We start from the raw sequence: 20069 nt of genomic DNA on the forward strand, positions 1-20069 counted from the left end.
ACAATCATACAATTCTTAGACCGGACCGGGAATCGAACCTAGCCACCTCCAGCATGGTCCTGCTTTATAGCTGCACCTTAACCGAAGCCTTAAGTAAAATAAAACTGAACCCTTCATCAGAGCTATACTAAACATCAACGCATAACAGTCCCATTAGAATAGGAAATGTAGCAAAGATGTGACTGTTATGATTCTATGGGCAGTATAGTGTAACTGAAATAACATTCTGAGACTATAAGTCAATGATCATCGAATATTAATTCATCAAAACAAAGCAGGTATGTAAAGAAACTTACTTGATATGTTGGTGAAAAGTGTCCAGGCTGTCGAGCCTGTGAGCGACAAACGGGTTGAGGTGAACCGAGAGGACTGAGCAGCGTCGTTGTGCTGCCGATTCCTGTGTCGTAACCATGCATCTTTCTACTTAAGTATCCACCGTGGCCTGATAAAATGTCTGCAAAGAGGGAAAATATTATGGTTTAAAGTAAACAGGTTATGACTTTTATATAAACTTTAAATGACGCATGTTTTGATAGCAATTAAGGCATTGGATTACACACCTTGTAAAAATACTTAAGGTGGCAACGCGACGCAACAAATTTAAAAGAATCCTATTATTTATTATTATTCCTTGCAATGATTGCATCGTGTCGTGTCACCTGGTCGTGCCAATCTGGCCGCACCCTAAGACTCAAATCCCGCTTATGTAGCCGTATTATGTATAGGAAGGCTTCCGTTGCCTCATAAAGTTCTCAATTGTGAATGAGTGCTTAGTTGAGGCTATGTGTGTGTGTGTGTCATCCTCTATTTCTCATCCAGCTGGAAGCGTTGTATAAATAGAACTTCAAATCTTGATCGAATCCCATGCTCCGTAGTGGTGTCCTTTAAGCTGGGTTTAGACAGGGCAAGTCAATTGATCAAGTCAGTTGAATTCAACTGACTTGAACGCGAATTGAACGTGTAAACCATGCCATTCAACTGACTTGATCAACTCACTTGAATTGAAAAAAGTTGAACCAGGCTCAACTTTTCAAGTCAATTGAATTCAACTGAGTTGATCATTTGACTTGCCTAGTCTAAACCCAGCATTAAGCTGGGCTTAGACAAGGCAAGTCAAATGATCAACTCAGTTGAATTCAATTGGCTTGAAAAGTTGAGCCTGGTTCACCTTTTTTCAATTCAAGTTGATCAAGTCAGTTGAATGGCATGGTTTACACGTTCTATTCGCGTTCAAGTCAGTTAAATTCAACTGACTTGATCAATTGACTTGCCCTGTCTAAACCCAGCTTTATGTTGCGAAGATCAGTAGAGCATTTCCGCACCATCTGACGAATCGATCAGGTTTTACCCTTTCCGTTTCCATGAAACTTAATATAATTGTTTGCAATGGCTAATTATTCAAATTTGTGCTGGAGTTTGATCATTGTGAGCGCCTTATTTTTTTTTTCAAAATAGCGTATTCGATATTTTAAATAAATCATAACACTAAAACTTTTCATCTAATCGAAACGACTAACATCATGATGACGACATCGATGAATACTCCTATTGCAAAAAAAAACGTATTTTTAATATCTTTTAATTATATTTATTTTAATGCTCATCAAAAATGTTACCTTTTCTGAAATTTTCAAAATGGTTACCATTGTTAAAGGTTATACACATAATCACCCTTATTTTTGTTTGCATCCGTATTGGATACGTCATACATTTTAAACAAGAATAGGGTGAATATTACAAAATATTGCGATTTGGGCGTGGTAAAACTTTATTGATGTGTGTGGGGATGGGATCATCTTTCAAAATTGCCACGTAACGTGAGTAAGTTACGGGATGTAAGATCTACCATCGATTCCTTGTCCTGACTACTTCAATCTAGAAGAACAGAATTTTTCAGTAATTAAAGGAACACATTAGTCTTTGTTACTTTTTATGCCTTGGTGATAGTGACAAGACTTGGCTTTGTCCACCGAGGATGATCGTGAAATAAGGAAAAAACGAGTTAGTTAGTCTTCATCTATTTGTATGCAACTGTCCATCTTTGTAAGCAGCATTTCCTGCAATTTGCTAATTTACGTGAAAAGGAAGTTTACATGCATAAATGTTTGCATGCATGGATGTTAACATCACCTGTAAAATTCAGATTTTTTTCCGTGTAGCTACAACTTTTGTATATAACTCAAATCGGTATCTCTTATGCACGATGAACCAAAGCGAACAAAATCCACCATAGTTTTTCAGTGAATTTAAATTACATTCATTATTCACTGAAAAACAAAAACAAGCGGGCATAACGCTCTAGTTCGTCATGCATAAGAGACACAGATTTGATTTATTCTCAAAAGTTGTAGCTAATATCCTTAACCTACAAAAGCTTCATACATAATTTTACGGAATTCTATTGATGAAAAATATTAGAGGTAAATGAATGCACGAAATAAATGTAATTGATTGTCCAACAAATTTGAGCGAAAAAAAAATCGTAATTTTACGAAGGTAAATCTATTTTCATTGCGATAAAACGAGACGTTTTCGTGCTATGATTTATTGGGAAATTTATATTTTTCCATTTCCATTTTCAAAAAAAAAAAAATGTGATGTGATTCAAAATAGTTGAATTACATAACATCTATTTTATAAAAAAAATGCTGTAATTACGTTTTGTCTGTCTTAATATTCAAATAGAGTACATGTCCCTTGCCTGAGTCTAATAAACGACCATAAATTTTAATTATATCTCAACAAATTATTGACCTACAGACGAAATTCAACTGCCAACATACAGTGAATCTCAAAATTGAGCGTACACTTGAATGGATTTTTTAAACACTTTAAATAGATAGATTTTTGAAATATTAGCTGATAGTTCAACAACTAGGGTTATTGTCCTTAATGTCGACCTAAGTGTCCTTACTATTGGGCAAAGGCATAAATTTTGAAAGAAAGCATTTTTGACAATGTTTCACTAGCATGCAACAATATTGTTTTTTATTGGGCAGATTTAATTACAGCAGATTTTTATCAACATTAGAGCTATTTTCCCCATTTAGTTTAAGACTTTATTGACAGAGCCAGTATGAAGTTTGAGTTATTTTACGCTTGATTTTCAACTTTTTTTTTTGTGGACGGATTTTACTAAAATTAGTGGCATATGAAGGATCTTTATTATGACTGCAAATGAGCACAATTTCAAAAAGTTTGGTTCAAGACGTTTTCTAGAGCTATTTTTCTAACTTATTACAAACTCAGTCAAATCAGCCCAATACTGTATTGATAACCGATGAATGTTTAATTAATTTCAGCCGTAAATTCACAAATATATAAGTACAGCTGCACACTCAATTTTGAGATACACTCTACTTACTAATTATAAGGTCATAATTTCCGTAGCAATTGAGCAAGATAAACTTACCATTTTCACATAACAACTTTTCAGGAACATTTATTTAACATCGGCCTACTGTCAACATCTTAGGCTCGTCCCCTCGAAAATAGTCCTTGAAATGAGAATGCTGGTTGATTTTTTCAACCCAATCTGGATCACTGTTATATACAACACAATTCTCTCCATTTTAGTAGTAATTTCAGTAAGAAAATTAAACAAAAAGTGTTCTAAAAACCGAAAAAGTTGTTGTTTTTTCTCAAGTGAGCGAAGAACAGCGAGAGAAGATGGCGGCTAGGGTGGGTCAAGTTTGTATTGTGGATCAAAACCCCCTGTTCCCTACTGTTCTACCGATATGTACTGAGATTCCCAACAACGGAGTAACAAATGAACGAATTTTATTATGATCTGGATTTGCGGGAGAATTTTAAATTTTGTATTGGAAACTAAATGAACCTATTAATTTGCTTGCCAAATATTCAAATATTGCTCAAATTTCTACAAATCTTCATTCTTCTTTGTTGTGCTCCTCTTCATCTGCTATGCATGCTATCATGGTAAGCAAATACGACAAAGAACTCAAAGAAGACGTTAGCTGCTTGTTGTGTTTTATTCGCTCCTTGCGTCGCATCGAGTGTATCGCCCATTGTGTGCATCACTTTCTCAAAGATTAAGTTGGAAAATAGTGTGCGAAGAAAATGGGAGTACCACACACTCTTTGTCGAGTGTTCTGCTATGCATGCACAAAGTTGCTTGCAATCGCCAGCCCTGCAAATGTAGCATCCGACCTGCAGACAAACCAATATATCAATTTTCAATATTTAGGAACTTATACGAATTTGTGAGATCTTAGGCTAAGACAGATAACTGGCATTTTCATATTTTTAAGGTTTAATTCTTTCATCCCAAAAGGCCTGGGTTCAATTCCAGTCGGCGCCATTGGCGTCGGATTTTCTAAGGCATAAAATCTCTGATCAAGGAAAGTAAAGCCATTGGTCCATGAGTTTTAAGGGTTGATAGGTAGGGTCCAGGTGTAGGAGCTGCCTCTCTGGCATCGATAGCATTGCTACTCAGTACGGAAAACAAGATTTCACAATGCCTTGAAATTCTCCTCTGAGTTTATTCTCAGAACACTCTTCAAATTGTTTTCAATATACCTTCGCAGAATTCTCTATGATGCTCCCCGAGATTTTCTAAAATTGCTATTCAGAAATCCAATAAAAAATTACACGTCATTTGACTCTCCTCAAAACATTCTCATTTCGGTTAACCATCCTCGGAGTTTTGTCCCTTGGAATTCTTCTGGGGATACATTTAGAAATCTGCTCAGAATAACATTTGAGATTTTTTGCTTTTTTAGGATTTCATTCAACAACCGGATTATTTTAAGCTACTTATGGTAGTAGCTACTGCTACTACTGCCAAGGAGAAGGATACATACAGATGAAAGGAATGTGTTACGAATTGCAAAAAAATGAATTCTCTTCAGAATGCTATAGGTATTATCGTTAGATCTCACTTGGATTTCTCTTCTCATAGAGTTATTTTCAGAACTATCTTGAAATTCTTCTAACAATGCACCAGGTGTTGTATATTTCTGCTAAAAATTCCTGTATTTTTTATAAAATTTCTTGGAATTATGCATTGAAATGGTTTTCCAATCTTCTCAAAATTCCTTTGGAATTTTACTCGAAATTTTCAAGAAGATTCTTTGAAGTTTCAAAATAAATTCCAATTCTAAGAACAATCAAAACATTCCAACACTCTAAATCTTGTAGTATGTTTAAGAATGCAGCTCCTTGAATTTATTGCTTTTGCCACCTTGAATATGCCTGTTAGTCACAATTAATCGAAAATTTCTCCTAGTCCTAGAATTTTGAAGATTTTGTCTGCAATAATCAAACATGTCCGCGATCTCGAAGTGTTTTTCCTGGAACTTTTTTGTTTAATTAATGGATTCAAAAATTCATAGATTAATTTTCTCTATCCAATATTTGAGTTTACAGCCAAAGCAGCTCAATGACTTTTTATCTAATGGTTATCAAAAAACTTCATGTTTCCGCAACTCAAACAAATTTTGAGGCTCGGAGACCTTGAAAAAAAAATAATTATGCAACATGGAAAATTTTATCATTTGTGTAGGTTCTTTGCACAACAGGAAATTCTAATTTTAAATAGGCTATTCCATTCTGAAAAATGCTCGTATTACAAGCTCATCCAATTACGCTCAAAACATAGTTACGTTACCACGTAACACGTTACCGATAAATCTCAAATATTTGATCAACTAGCAGCCATGATTCCAAAATATTTCATGGACATCCATTTATGTCCGGTACTGCATGTATGTATAAATACCATTTTTATGAGCCAAAATAAATAGGGAAGATGAAATTTAACTTACTTAAAGGTTCAGGATCTTTAAAACTAGTGCTATAAGGGATCTGAATATACTTCAGTTTTCGCCAAAATGATAGAAATTCTACTCATTTTGAGCCAAGTCTCAGCGGCCGTGTACACTAAAAATTCGATAGCTAGAATGGTATTTTTTCACTTGTGACTTTATTTGACACAAATACAAAAGTTCACTGAAAGTCATACAATTTTCTAAAAATCGCATGTGTAAACTTATCATCGTCCTAGTTTATCGCTAGTAAAAAAACAGCCTATCAGTATTGTTGACAAGCTTCTACGCTACACGCTGGTTGACGTAGCATGACCTGGATTCGAACGTGTCCACATCCATGTATGGAAATTCTATGCTCTCTTGCTCACCGTTAAATGATATATTTATCAAGATATCAATCAAACACGAATTCATGCAAAAATTGTCTCCCGGCCAATTGCTGTATCGCGTGCCATGCAATGTGAGTTTAAATTCATAGAAGTTTTCGTTGAATTGCGTCTGTAAATTGGGCTCAAGTACTATAGGTCCTTGTTTGATTGACTTTCCAGACAGATTGGCTCGTTGGCTTACTTTCGAAAATAAAATTACATACGGTTGCATGTTGCACGAAGCTGTAGAACATGTTTTCGGGCGATTGCAATTTTCGCACATACAAACTGTCATCACCTCGTTATTTCCAATCAGGATCACAATCCAGAGGAAGGTTTTGCTTTTAAACCGTTTATTCCTCTGCCACCTTGTCAGCGAAAAAGTCAATGCTAAGGTGCTATTGATTTTGTCTACTTTACATAATAAGCATAGCTGTTAACGATCAATTAAGGTGTCCAATGTGATGGTGCGTTGGTCCTTGAACTCCATGGAATTTAAAAACACTGTTCAATGCCATTCTTACCGTTCGAACTTTATGGTAAATTCATGTTATTAAAGAACATTAGCTTCGGTTATGATGATTGTGAAATGAAGACTTGATCACTTTTGCAAATTCAAGCCTGTCATCATCGTCTGATACTGGGCAATTCTTCTCAAGGGTACATTTGTATGGGCTGTAATCAACGGAGGAAGGAAACTTGTTCTCATATCAATTTGGATGGTGTTCACAACGCGTTATATGCCACCGGCGTCCATAAAGGTGACATAACTTTAATAGTTTAATTTATTTTTTTATGCATTCAATCATTCTCAGTTGCCCTTGTCAATGGATTGGATCGGTAACATTTTCATCAGTCGCTTTCATGTTGCGCAAAGTGCGGATCGAATCGCCATAAAGCATTAATTTTTTCGCGTTGTCCTAAACGACTCGCGATTGGCTATGCATTGTCCATTAAGTTAATCCTTCACATTAATTCAATAACATATCACACGTTTTTATGCGCTCAATTTCCATTTTAGGGGACAGGAATCGTCTGTCAAAGCAAGGCGAGAATAAGGGTGAATGGTAAGCAAGCAATTCAAGAAAATTAAAAAACATCCAGCAAAACTAAAGCACTTGATGAACGACAGATGAAGGATCTAGGAAAATGGGTAAAAAGAGTAATGGCTTTATCCCTGTGAGGGTAAACGAAATCACGTAGGTACCTAAATCGGGCCAATATGCAGGCAGGGGTAATAATTTGCATCATCACGTTTCCATTGAGATTCCGACGAAGGAGTGGGACGATCAGTGGGGGATCGTGAGGAATTAATCGGATAACAAATTACCGAAACAAGACCGCGTTTGTGCGAAAAGTCTGCTTCTGCATTTCTTGCAACTCTGACTTTAGCCACCTACAAGTATAATGCTAGCCGCTAATATGGCACATGATTCCAGGATTAATAAATTATCAAATGCCAGAATTTATGTGGTTGTTATACTGAGGGTATTACCTTATATTGACGATTTATGAGGATGTGCTTTACGCTACTATGGGATGCTGGAGTATTTCGTTAAGATGTAAAAAATTGCTGCCGTTTTCTCATCCTTGGCGTATTTGGATTTCAAATGTAGTGCTTCCACCAGTTTGTAGCGAGTGAAAATTAACCTTTAAAAGGTACCTTTTATGGAGGGAATTCATAAAATTAGCTAAGATAAGGGGCTGTTCACAAAACACGTGGATACTTTAGGAGAAGGTAGTTTGTTGAGTAGTTCATCCAAAATAAAAATAAAAATTATGGTTTATTGTCCTGGAAAAAAAAAGAAAGGGACAAAGGAAGGTTTAAAATCTCTTAAAACTGTCTTCATACTGTACAACAGATACAATTACTTGTCGCAGTGGATTTATATCTCGTACAGTTAAAAAAAATGTTACTTAAAATTTAGCGTGAATGTCACTAGCCCGAAAATAATAACTTTGTTAGACTTTTTCTTCTTTTAAATACTAGCAGTTCTTTCGAGAGCTTTGGAATATTTTGGAATTATAGTATTTGAATGTTTGAAGAGAAAACATAATTTAAATTTAGAATATCTGATATTTATAAACATTTCAGAAATTTTTTGTGACTTAATTATAAATACCGAGTCTAAAATTAAACTACTTTCAGACTATTCGGGCTTGTGTTACATTCAGGCTAATGTTACATTCGGGCTAGTGACATTCGGGAAAATGTTATAGAATCGTCATAAAAGTATGGAAGAAATATTAATCGTGACGGTTTTGTAGATTGTATATCAAATTGTAAAGATGTAATGTATGATGTTGCTGATATTTTTTTCTAACGGCTACGAAGCGGAACAAATTTCAGACAACTGCAAGGTGCTACATGAATCTGAACATAAAATTATATAGTAATAATCCAAATTGAGCTGCCTTCTTAAATATTTTGGCGTTTCAAAATCATTTTAGATTTTTTTAAATTTGTCGAACCTCTTAACGGAATCCCTTTATGAAGAGCTTTGAGTGTGTCGATTTATTTCCTTTTAATTCCGTTATAATTGCTTATTTTTTGACAGATACGCGTATTTTGTCTACTACTTGCAGACTTCTATCACTTCTTCAGACTATATTGACCATGCAAATGATAAGTTCACGAAGAAGGCTAGCCTTTTGACCCACTCTAATATTCATCCGTGGACACAAAGGAATGCAGACCGGTAACAAATGTGGTTATTAAGCAAGATGACATGTGTAAATAGTGAATACAGGAGCATCTGCTTATACGGACGGGTGTAGCCACCGTACAGCCCATATCTTCTTATTATTTTACATTATTATAGAAACTTTCAGCCCTGAGCTGGTTTACCTAATATCGTCAGGGGGAAGGTTTTGAGTCCTTAATTTTGGCCAAAAGATGCTTCAATACATTATGTATCATCATGCAAAAAAAAGCGCTATAATTTAAACCATTTATTACCATATTAACAATATTACGCATATTAACCATATTAACAATACTTTAACTATTTGTTTGTATTACTTCTGTGTGAAGTTAACTATCTACATAGTTGAAGATGCTAAGCGTCAAATAACAAACTTAAAGGGAGACTTATACAATAGATGAGGAGATGAAAGTATAGAGTTGATAGTTCCGTTAGAGTACGGCAGTGTGAAAATTGTGCTTAGGGGAAATGGCTCTAATGTTGGCCTATGGATCTAAGATTGGGTCCATCGCTAAAAATTTGCTTTTTATCAATATTATCTAGATGAACGCGTCATTGGGATGGTACTAATGGATATTTTTGGTCGCTATTGAAAATTTAGTCGATTGGTGAATTTATGTATGTACCCAAATTAGGGCCATTAGGGCCGACCTTACTTCCATTTCCCCTATATAGAGAGTAGAAAGCGATCAAGGACAACTTGGAGTCGAGTTTCGAACACCTTTGGATACGGTTGTGTGTTAAGTTCTTTCTCTGTTTTGTGTGTGCATTCGCTTTCATAGTTTTCGGCTGCATTTGCCGGATTAGCGCTGGCACTCTGCCTCCCGGACGGTTATCCGTGTGTGAGTGGTGGTTTTCTCGCATTCTGAGAAGTTTTAGAATCGAGAAAAAAAACATGATTCATCATGTTTGCAAACTTGCAAGCATCAGAAAATTTGGCGCTGCGTGGTTTGATTGTTTCTCCCGGAACATAAATTTGTGGCATCGCGAGTGAAAATTTTAATTTCTGTTTATTTGCGCGGTGATGAGAACGGCGCTGATCTATTGTTAGGGTTTTGCGATGTGCATTCTTTTGTGCACGGAGTGACTTGAAAAATAAAAGTGAAGAGAAGTGATATTTGGTTGTTGTGTGCGTGGAATAGGGAATGCGCTCCCGGGTGAAGTGATTTGGTGAGTACGTTCCAGTTGAAGATTGTTGACAAGTGTATTTGTGGTGATGCAAATTATGGTTTAGATGACGCATGGCTTCAAACATTTTGTGTATCCAAATAAAACATATTACATACTAAATACGCACAGGGCATCGTCTGCTGACCATTGCCGCGGGTATATCGTGGGAGTCCCAGGTACCCGGTTCAAGCTTTAGTTGGCGGCGGTGGCTCTTCTTGACCTTCTACCCCCTGAGTAGTTAGTGTGAATAAGGGCGTCTATGTGATGTTTTGCTGTACCTGTTGTGAACATCTAGTGCATCCTGTTCCCTTAACTTGTTGAGGACACCCTGTCTTGCCTCAAAAGTTACCCTTTTTGAAGTACTAGTCTTCACAACATAAAGGGCACCATTACGGAGCATGAGATTTGATCAAATTATTCGCAGTTCTACTTGTCCAACGCCCCCGGCTGGGTGAGGGATAGAGGATGACACACACACACACAGAAAGCGATCAAGGACAACTTTGAGGAAAGTATGAACAATATTAATCATCCTTTTTTTCCTTGATTTGTTTTTCGTCGATACAATGCTACCGACGCCAGGGAGGCAGCTACCGGGGACTACCGGGGAACAAAGGCTTTATCAGAGATGTTATATCTCAGAACATCCCGGCGGTGCTGATTGGCATTTAACTCAGGCTTGCTGGGGTGAGAGGTAATCACGCTTACCACTACACCACCGGCACCGCTGTTAATCATTCTTGAAATTCTTATTTGTTTTTTTTTTGAAATAATTTTCCTCTTATTTATCAGAGTTTCGGTGAAACTTTCCTCAGAATCCAATTCCCTTTGAATTTTCCTCGAAATTTTCTTGAGCCTGTAAACTTAGAATTTCAACCAGCAAATCCTCAGAATTAAATTTAAATGCTCACCAGAATCACCTCTGAATTCCCTTGGAGTTATCCTCAAAATCGTCTTTTAACTCAGCTGGAGAAGCTGAGAATTCCGAGAAATTTTCAAGTATAGGCATGAGCATAAGCATGAGCGTGATTGACCGCCCACGTTTGTTACTCTGTTATTGTCAGATCAGCTGTAGTTACACAGAGAACCAATGGACGATGCTTGGGACTAGCAATCATCCTCAATGTGTAAAAACTGGTGATATCAAACTAGGCAATACCAGCCCCGGCCGCGCCCGAACGCAGTTCAAGAAAGGAATGGGTAGGGATGTGTTGACGTGACTGCACTGGGATATTGGGTAGAGGGTTGGGTTTGCTTGCAGCAGGATTTGTTTTGGTTAACGATAAACTGAATTGATATCCTAACGATCCTATAACGCGAAGGAGCTTGGGACTGAAGCCACGGACTTCTTCTCAGTAAGCAAAAACGTTTGCCACTAGGCAAACGAGCTCCTTTCATTACAACACACCAATGATCGATTTGATGTTATTCAAATGTATTCACATTTACAAATAAAGCGATTAACGAATCTTTAATGTGGAGGGGCTTGATATCGATCTCATGATGTTCTACTCAGTAAACAAAAATGGTCGCTTTAAGGCCACCAAGCCACTCATCACATAATTCAAAACCGGCCCCGAAGGTGACGATGATGACGATGTTTAGTTGCACAAAATACACGATAATTAAGCGATGTTACTATAAGTATCCTTAATATTATAGGACCTGGCATTTATTCAAACTTAGAGATGAACTAGCCTAAGGCTAAAAATCTCTTAAATAAAGAAAAAAAAAAAAAAAATCTATTCAAACTCGACAGCGGTGCCATTTACACAAGAATAAGCCTCTACGACCGATGATCTTTTAAACCTGGTGACAAAAAAGCTACGAAAAAGCGCATATGCCTTCATTAAATTATACTTTTACGTGACGTTCATTGTTCCATTTGGTCCTTACGTAAGACGGGAACAGAAGCCTTAAAACTTTCACATTTTTGGGTTACCGTGCCCTTTACTTCACAAAGTAAACTACGACTGACGTGATGATTTTACCAGCGTACAAATATTGCATATCTTTTAAACTATCCCGACCGAACTCTATTACGTTTTAAAACGACTGTTTGCTCCTTCATATTTCACCGGACCACCCCGATTATGCGTCAAACTACCGCATCAAAACTACCAAACCACACAAACAAACACGACCCGCCGTGACTACCGTCAGTCTTCCACTACGGCCCTCATGATCGTGATCGTGCCAAGCTTGTGAATCATGCTTCATCATGAAAAAAAAAAATCATAATGCATTATTCGTAGGTACCTAACCGTAAAAACCGAGGAACATGTCTCACGCGATCGAGGTCATCCCTCTGGCAAATGGGAAACGATCAAATAAATCTCGATTACTCCCTCGAAGGGACGCATGCGGTCCCGCAAACAATGCATCCACGCATGCCAACACCACCATCAGATAGGAGAAATTTTCCCCTACCTTCGCACGTGCGAGGGAAAACCAGTCACACCAAACCAACCATCAAACGCACTCATGCTGAGAAATTTTCAAGAACCCTGAAAAAATATCCCGAATCACTAATGAGCAAACAACTCCTAAAGGTGCACTGTCAGTCATTGTTTTCATTTGGGAGCTTTTATTTGGCCTTTAGGACACCTAAAATGATGTGATTTTTTTTTGTTAACTAATAATAGTAATAAACAGTGAAGTTCCCTTTGTTCCCTGCCACGCTAATGTTTCAAATTCTCGTCTGAATTTCTATAGAATGCCTCTAGAAATGTGATGAAATTCTGCTAAAAATTATTGTGAAAATTTTCACAGAATTGTCCTCCAAAAATTCTTTTGGAACAATCATCAGAAAAACCTAGCAACTTTCTTCGAAGTTTTCATGGATCTTCTCAGAATTATCTCAGCATTCTGCTGGAGTTCTCTTGATAATTTTCTATGGATTTCCTCAGATTTACTTGCGTAGTACCAGAATCTTGAAAATTTATTAAAAATTCCATTGGATTATTCCCCTAAGTCATTCTTTTCAGCATTCCTTGCGAACTATCCTCAGAATTTGATTTCCTTGGATTTCTTCATGAAATTAGCTTAAAATTATCCTCAGAACTCCTTTGGAATTACCCTCAGAATTCCATTTGAATTATCTTCAGAATTCCAGTGGAATATGCCTTTGAATTCATTTTAAATTCTCTTCACCATGTAACTCTCATCAGAATTACCCTGGAAATTTTCTTAGAATTAACCTGCAATTTTCCTCACACAATCTTCAGCATTATTCTCTGACATAGTTCCAGAATCTTGTAAATTTCTCCAATTTTTACCTAAGTTCAAGATCTCAGGATCTGTACGATTATATTAATTTTTATTTGTTATGTGTTAACACATTGTTATGTGTTATTTTTTTAAATTTAGGATTCAAAAATTTATTCAAAAGCAATGCGAATAGAAAGAATGTAAACTTACCATGGTCAATATCCTGTTGCACGCTCGGGTGGCATATTGGGCAGATCTCGTTTCGAAACATGCATGAGTAGCACCGCTCGTGACCGCAGGTGTCTATCAGCTTCCTCTTTTTGCCCTTATCGAAGGGCATCTGACAGCTCGGACATAGTGCGCCACCGGTTTCGTTTTCCAAAATCTTACGAATCGCTGCCAAATCTGGGAGGAAACCGAGAGAAGAAAACACAGTCATGAAATGCGCTCGAGATGCAAAAAGTGAAATGGGTTATTTATCATTTATTTTAAGACTTCTTCTTGGCCAGTGTACGTGGCAGGAACATAAAAAAAATACCTGTAATAAGCGTATATTTCTTCTCGAGTGCCAAACTACAGTTATTGTTTTAATGAAGCCTTATCCCCCGATGTGACCCTGCGGCAAAAGTGCATTCGTAATCGTCGTGGTGGTCCGGTCGATTGTTTTTTCATTACCCGCAAATAGTAGGGTTTATGTGGCAGAATAGCCAATATTTTGCCAGGTTTGAAAATGCCTTTTTTGCGGAACACAACAATGATAAGTTTCGGCGTCGGCCAGCCTCGGGAACCGTGCTATAATGCTATGGTTATCCGCCTTCAAGTGGCATTTAAATTGCCTTTGGGAGCGATTTATGAGGTGAGGATGTTTGGTTGACTCGAAAACGATGGGATCCGATTTTCCCAGGTCGGGTTGCATTATAGGTAGGTAAGTGCAATTGTTGAAACTTGATACGGTGTAATAGAGGAACAAGTGAGAGACAGTAACAGTAGCAACGAAACCTTGTGCACAATGCTTAGTTTTTGGTGCACGTTTCTACCGCAGTAATAACTTGAATAGGTTAAAGCGTTGATGAAGTAATCTTCACTTCCTTATGTTACGCCCAAATGGTTGCAATCATGAACGAGCGAGTGGCAAATTAATGATTTCCAAGCACGGTTTTGACAGTGCTCGACATTTACACGTTCTCTAATTAATCAGATTAACCAGATCAGATAGTGGGGCATAGAGAGGTGAAATTCGTCATGCCAATATGTTCGCAACAGGAAACGAATGTCGCTGAAGTGCTTCTGTGCTCTGGCCAGAGTCGAAGTTGTTTATCGGTACTGAAGCCAGTTGAAATCGGCGTACATTAATAATTTGTGTAGGGGAAGACAGTCCGAAACGTACAATTGAGGTTAAATGACCTGGCGCAGATTTTCATCTTTGTTCCGGGAGCTGTTATAGCATAATGAATAAAATTTTTATGAGGTGTATGGATTAATGTGAAGGGTCGCTCAACATTCATTTGTACAGTTCTAATTAAAATCTTGATTTATCGATCTGGCCCAAACATTTGATGATGTTAAAAGTAGGTATGTTAAAATTAGTGTTAAACACATTTCGATGATAGATTATCTACTGAAAATAATATTGAAAGTGGCCAAAACACATATCTGTCTTGTATGAAACTAAATACAAGTCAAGCTGAACATTTCATTAGGTCCTAAGTAACATTGATCTATTCTCTTCTTCGACTTTCTCTTTCGTTAATAACTTCAGTACATAACCGTTTATTGTTGCGTTTGTCGTATTAGATACTAGATAAAAGCTTCTTTTATCGATCAGTGTGCTGAAAATACCTGTGGATGTTTTTGTTCTTGCCATGGGGGGGAAAAGAGAAAGTCGACGAAGAGAATCTGTCAATGTTACTTTGGACCTAATGCAATTTTCAACTTGAAGAGTGAAAGGGATATTTGAGAGAAACAAAACCCGAAAAAGGAGAAAAACAAAATGATGGTATATTTTGTGTGAAAATCACAACAAAGTGTTACAGGAACATGGGTTGATTATATATAAAATCAAAACATTTGAAAAAAGTTGCAATTTTTAATAAAAATTCGAATATTGCACAAAATAAAAATTGTAGTTAACATTTTTGAATTGCTTCCGAATTCTGATGAATGTGAGCGTCTTAGTAGAATACCTGTATAATAAGAGAGAGAAGGATTAGTAATTTCCATTTAATTCCACTACCTTATTTGCTTATCCTTGCCAGATACGCGTATTTCTTCTACAATGTGCAGACTTCTTCAGTGTCTTGTACTAATACTCGACTGTTACACTAGAGTATTAGTACAAGACACTGAAGAAGTCTGCACATTGTAGACGAAATACGCGTATATGTCAAGGATAAGCAAATAAGGTAGTGGAATTAAATGGAAGTTACTAATCATTCTCTCTCTCATTATGCTTCCGAATAAAATGTATCAACGTTTGGTGACACGTGGCCTTATTCAAAACTAATAGGAGTAAAAAAGAGGTTGTAAAAAACTTTCCGGATGTTGTTGAAAATTAATGTCGAATAATGAACGTCAAGTCGAATGTTGCGAACTAATTTACATTCATGGATGTAATATTGTATCTGATTTTTGCAATTACATCAATATTTAATACATCAGCTTGAATTGCGTTCTTCGATATTGCAATTTTTGTTTGCTGTGTATAGCCAATTTTGTTTGGCATGAACTTTTGTTTGTCCCGAATTTTCCGGATACAGACTTTACATTAGTAGCCTTTTTCTTATAGTAAGTTTTTTAATTTGATGACGAAAATTTGTGATTTTTGTCATAGTTTATTTTTTTATGAAAATGATGAGTCGTTTTCGCCATGATTTATTGAAAAATATCAAAAAATTTTGGCGTGAAACAAAATGGCCGAATTGCGGCACAAACTTGGTTGGCCCCTAGTGAACAATTATGCAAAGTTGTATGGAATTCAAAGAGGGAAAAAGAAAGTCGATTCGTCAGATGGCCTGAACCTACCTAAGTTACTTATCAACTTAACTTACCCGATCTTAACATTTGCAGCATTACCTATATACAGTGTTCTTAATTTATACTGAATAGCTATCCTCTAATCCAGTGGTACTCATCCAACGGCCCGCGGGTCACATGTGACACGCCGGGTGAGTTTGTGCGGCCCGCGGAATGCTTTCAGTCTGTGCAATGTATGCCCGCAGACTGACCAAACATTTCAAAGATGCTTAATGTGTTTTGTAATTTCATAATAGTAATTATGCCCAGAATTAACTTTGAATTTTCCGGTTTATTGCTTAGGAACACATATTACTATTCCTTAAATATTTTTGAAAAACTCTTGAAATCATTGTAATCATTGTGTAATCATTTCGATCAGCCCTTTTTTAAGGTATCCTTGCAATGTTTCCTGATGTTCTTCGATATTCTCCTTACAAGTCTCTAGGAATCTTCCTCGTGATTCGTAATTCCTGCGAATTAGAGTTCGCCTTAGAACTCCTTTGCAACTCTCAGGTTGAGATTTCCTTGGATTTCTTATCAGAATACCTTTGAAAAATCGAAAGTTATAGGTAGATGTAATTAAAGCCAAAAATAAAGTAGTATCAAAGGCACATTTTCAGTTGTGCCTATGTTGTTCATATAAGCATGCTATTTTTATGACCTTTAGCATGTTGTTTTTTTTTTCATGCAATATGGCCACAGCTCAAAAAAGTTAACCCATTTTTGCAAGACAATGGGGTACACCTCAAATAAAAAGTAGTAGAAATCCTGGGACTCTTTATTTTTTGATCGGATATTTGATAGAATGAATGAAACACACTCGTTTCAGTCCAATGGAAATGAAAAGATTCATAAAATTTAACACTTAATACAGAAAAGCAGAAAGTTTTATTTTACCCACATTTTCAAATGTTGATTGTGAAAATTGACAGATTTTGAGTTGTGCCATAATGAATAATGAACAATATGAAAACAATAACTTTAACTAGAACTATATGTTGTATTTCCAAATGATCCATTCTATTGTAAGTTTAATATGCTACAATGAAACAATCAAATTGATATTTCATTTATTCAATTAAATGGCTTGCTATTTAATAGATTTTTAATAAATATAATAGGAAAAGCTTAACTGAATTTAAATTAACTTAAATAAGTTTTAGTTGGAATCCAGTTGTCTGTCATAGTTCTGCAACCTAGATATTTGTGATGTCAGGTACACTTTGACTTCTAAAGTTGTTTTGCCATGACTAACATTAGTAAGTTTCCGAAAGTTGGGTTTGCATTTTTAATTTCTAACCCATTTATTTTGTTATCATTATATTATTGAATGAAGCAGCAACAATAATCTTAGCGGTGCCAGTGGTGTAGTGGTAAGCTTGATTGCCTCTCACCCCAGGATCCCTGGGTTCAATTCCAGTCGGCGCCACCGGGATGTTCTGAGGCATAACATCTTTGATCACGCCTTCCTTCGTAAAACCGTTGGTCCCCGGTTCATGAGTTGATGGGTCGATGGGTTGGGTCCGGGTGTGGAAGCTGCCTCCCTGGCGTCGGTAGCATTGGTGCTCAGCACGGAAAACAAGATCGACCGAAAACAAATCAAGGAAATAAAAACAATAATCTGGTAGTCCTACGTCAACAATGCAGTCGTGCTTTGGACACAACCTTTAACTTTGTTGAATAAACATAAATGTCATAATTTCTATATTAAACATTCCAAAATGAAAAATAATTTAGGATGTTTTGTTATATCAATCAAATCGAAGACACTCGAAATTGAATTGGTTGACCCTGTGCTTTAAAGCATAAAACATCTGATGGTAATGTGCATGCCTGTTGACAATACCTTGGAAGACATATGAAATCTAAATGCATCACATTTGAGCGTATGGTGTTCAAGAATAACTTTTGGCATAAGACTCACACATGAAATTGTGAAACACGTGATACTAACATGTGCATTTTGTTGAGTGTAGCTCCAAGTTGCGTCCTACCTTCGACACTACACGGTAAGAAAAAAGTACCCAACGGCCAGTTCACTTTTACCTACATTTGACTAGTTTGTCTCCTTTTCTCCTTCTAATGTTGTCAAAAACAGAGAGGCAACAGGGGTAGTAAAGTGTAGGAACCCAACGTTGACTATAATCATATATACCTACTTTTGGGTACAACTAACTTACTTTTGGGTAGAAAGCTATTGGATAATTCCATACGAATTGTACACAAGTAAACGAAAACTACTTTGACCCGCTTTACCTACTTTTGGGCTCCTGCACTATAGTGCCGAGATGAGTGAAAAGAACTTACTTTTGGGTACTTTTTTCATACCGTGTAGGATTAGATGTGTAGTAATTTTGCTCCGACAGTTGTCATGTGATAAGAAGCCACCAGCCAGCGCAGGACTTGCGATCAGTGCTGTTAATTTTCATATCATTCGATTGAAGATGAACCAATTCAACCATTCAATCAATTATGTGAAAACGAATTCTCACATGCCCATCATTTGAAGAACCCCTTTCTCATCGTCACTGTCAATTGAGGCACTCACTATCATTTGATATACGACAGTGAAGTATGGAAGAAACCCAGCAAAATGGTCCCGTCGGGTCAATGTTGGGTCAACATCGGGGTGGGGTTTGGTAGAAGTCAGGTTAGTGTCGGGTTGGCTTGGCTTTTTCGCCGGAATGTCGACCAGAGCACCGTTTATGTGTAGGTTACACTCAATTCAATGATATCAAGCGTTTCTCAAATGAGAATAATCCATGCCTTCGTCAAATGACTAAGCAACTGATATCACCCATTCGAAGGAGGTCCCCTTTGATAGCGGATAGCTGCTTTTCTCATTTTCATCAAAAATGTTCAATTGATTTTGAGATGATTGCGATGGCTAATACCGAATTTGTTTATTATCGAGGTTGAAAGCAGTTCCAACCCGTGCGAACCCTACACACTTAGAAATAACTAATTTTACACGTGACGGAATCCGTCTATGACATAAAATATGAGACGTAAACAAACATGTCATGTAATATTAAGTGCTCCGAGACTGAAAAGTTCGTTGCTCGACAAAAAGTACGTTCGATTAAGCTATATTTCGCGTCTGTTATGACTCAAATTTATGTCAAAATTGACGCTCGTATATGTCACTCTCAGAGCAGCTAAATTTAAATGATTTTTTCTAAGTGTGTAGCTTATTGTCAGCGGATTCCTCAACCCGAGCCAAATTACAAAAACAAACGTTTGCACTGACGTTTGACAAACAACTAGCCGACCCAATCTTGCTATCCAATCCAGGTTGAAACTGGATCAAAAACAAATTCGCTATAAGGTTCCTACTAAGATCAAAGTATGCAACCCTGTAATCGTCACTATTCCGTTGTATGGGGTTAAAAACGGAGTTGTGGACCAGTTAACTGATGGACTTACACAACATCCATTACAGGGATAGAAAATCTCCTTCCAACCGAATGCTCTTATTAAAGGATATACAGTGAATCACAGTCTAAATCGTCCACAAACTGAAGTAAGGTGCATATTTATATAGGGGAAATGGGTCTAACGTTGGCCTATGTATCTAAGATTGGGCCCATCGCTAAAAAATCTGCTATTTATCAATTTTATCTGGATGAACGCGTCATTGGGACGGTACTAATGGATATTTTTGGTTGCTATTGAAAATTTAGTCGATTACTGAATTTATGTATGGGCCCAAATTAGGGACATTTAGGCCGACATTAACCATTTCCCCTATATGATAACATATGATAAAGTTAAATTAATTTACCTTTAACTGGGCAGTTTATGAATTTAAA

At 36.8% G+C, this 20069-nt stretch overlaps 1 protein-coding gene across 2 annotated transcripts in view; it reads right to left on the minus strand.

The window, feature by feature from the left end:
• The window catches only part of rols (rolling pebbles), a 50388-nt gene extending 36745 nt beyond the window's left edge, over positions 1 to 13643 (minus strand). For both annotated transcript variants that reach the window (XM_065229195.1, XM_065229194.1), the window contains exons 1-2: positions 13453 to 13643; positions 297 to 454 (exon numbers count right to left, since the gene is read on the minus strand). In XM_065229195.1, the coding sequence (XP_065085267.1) occupies positions 297 to 454; positions 13453 to 13582 (288 nt within the window). In that variant the 5' untranslated portion in view covers positions 13583 to 13643. The remainder of the gene's footprint in view (positions 1 to 296; positions 455 to 13452) is intronic.
• Positions 13644 to 20069: the final 6426 nt, after the last annotated feature.

Source organism: Ochlerotatus camptorhynchus, unplaced genomic scaffold (assembly GCF_037179485.1).
Source record: "Ochlerotatus camptorhynchus isolate MF236.1 unplaced genomic scaffold, CSIRO-AGI_Acam_v1.1 ptg000309l, whole genome shotgun sequence".
NCBI lineage: Eukaryota > Metazoa > Arthropoda > Insecta > Diptera > Culicidae > Ochlerotatus > Ochlerotatus camptorhynchus.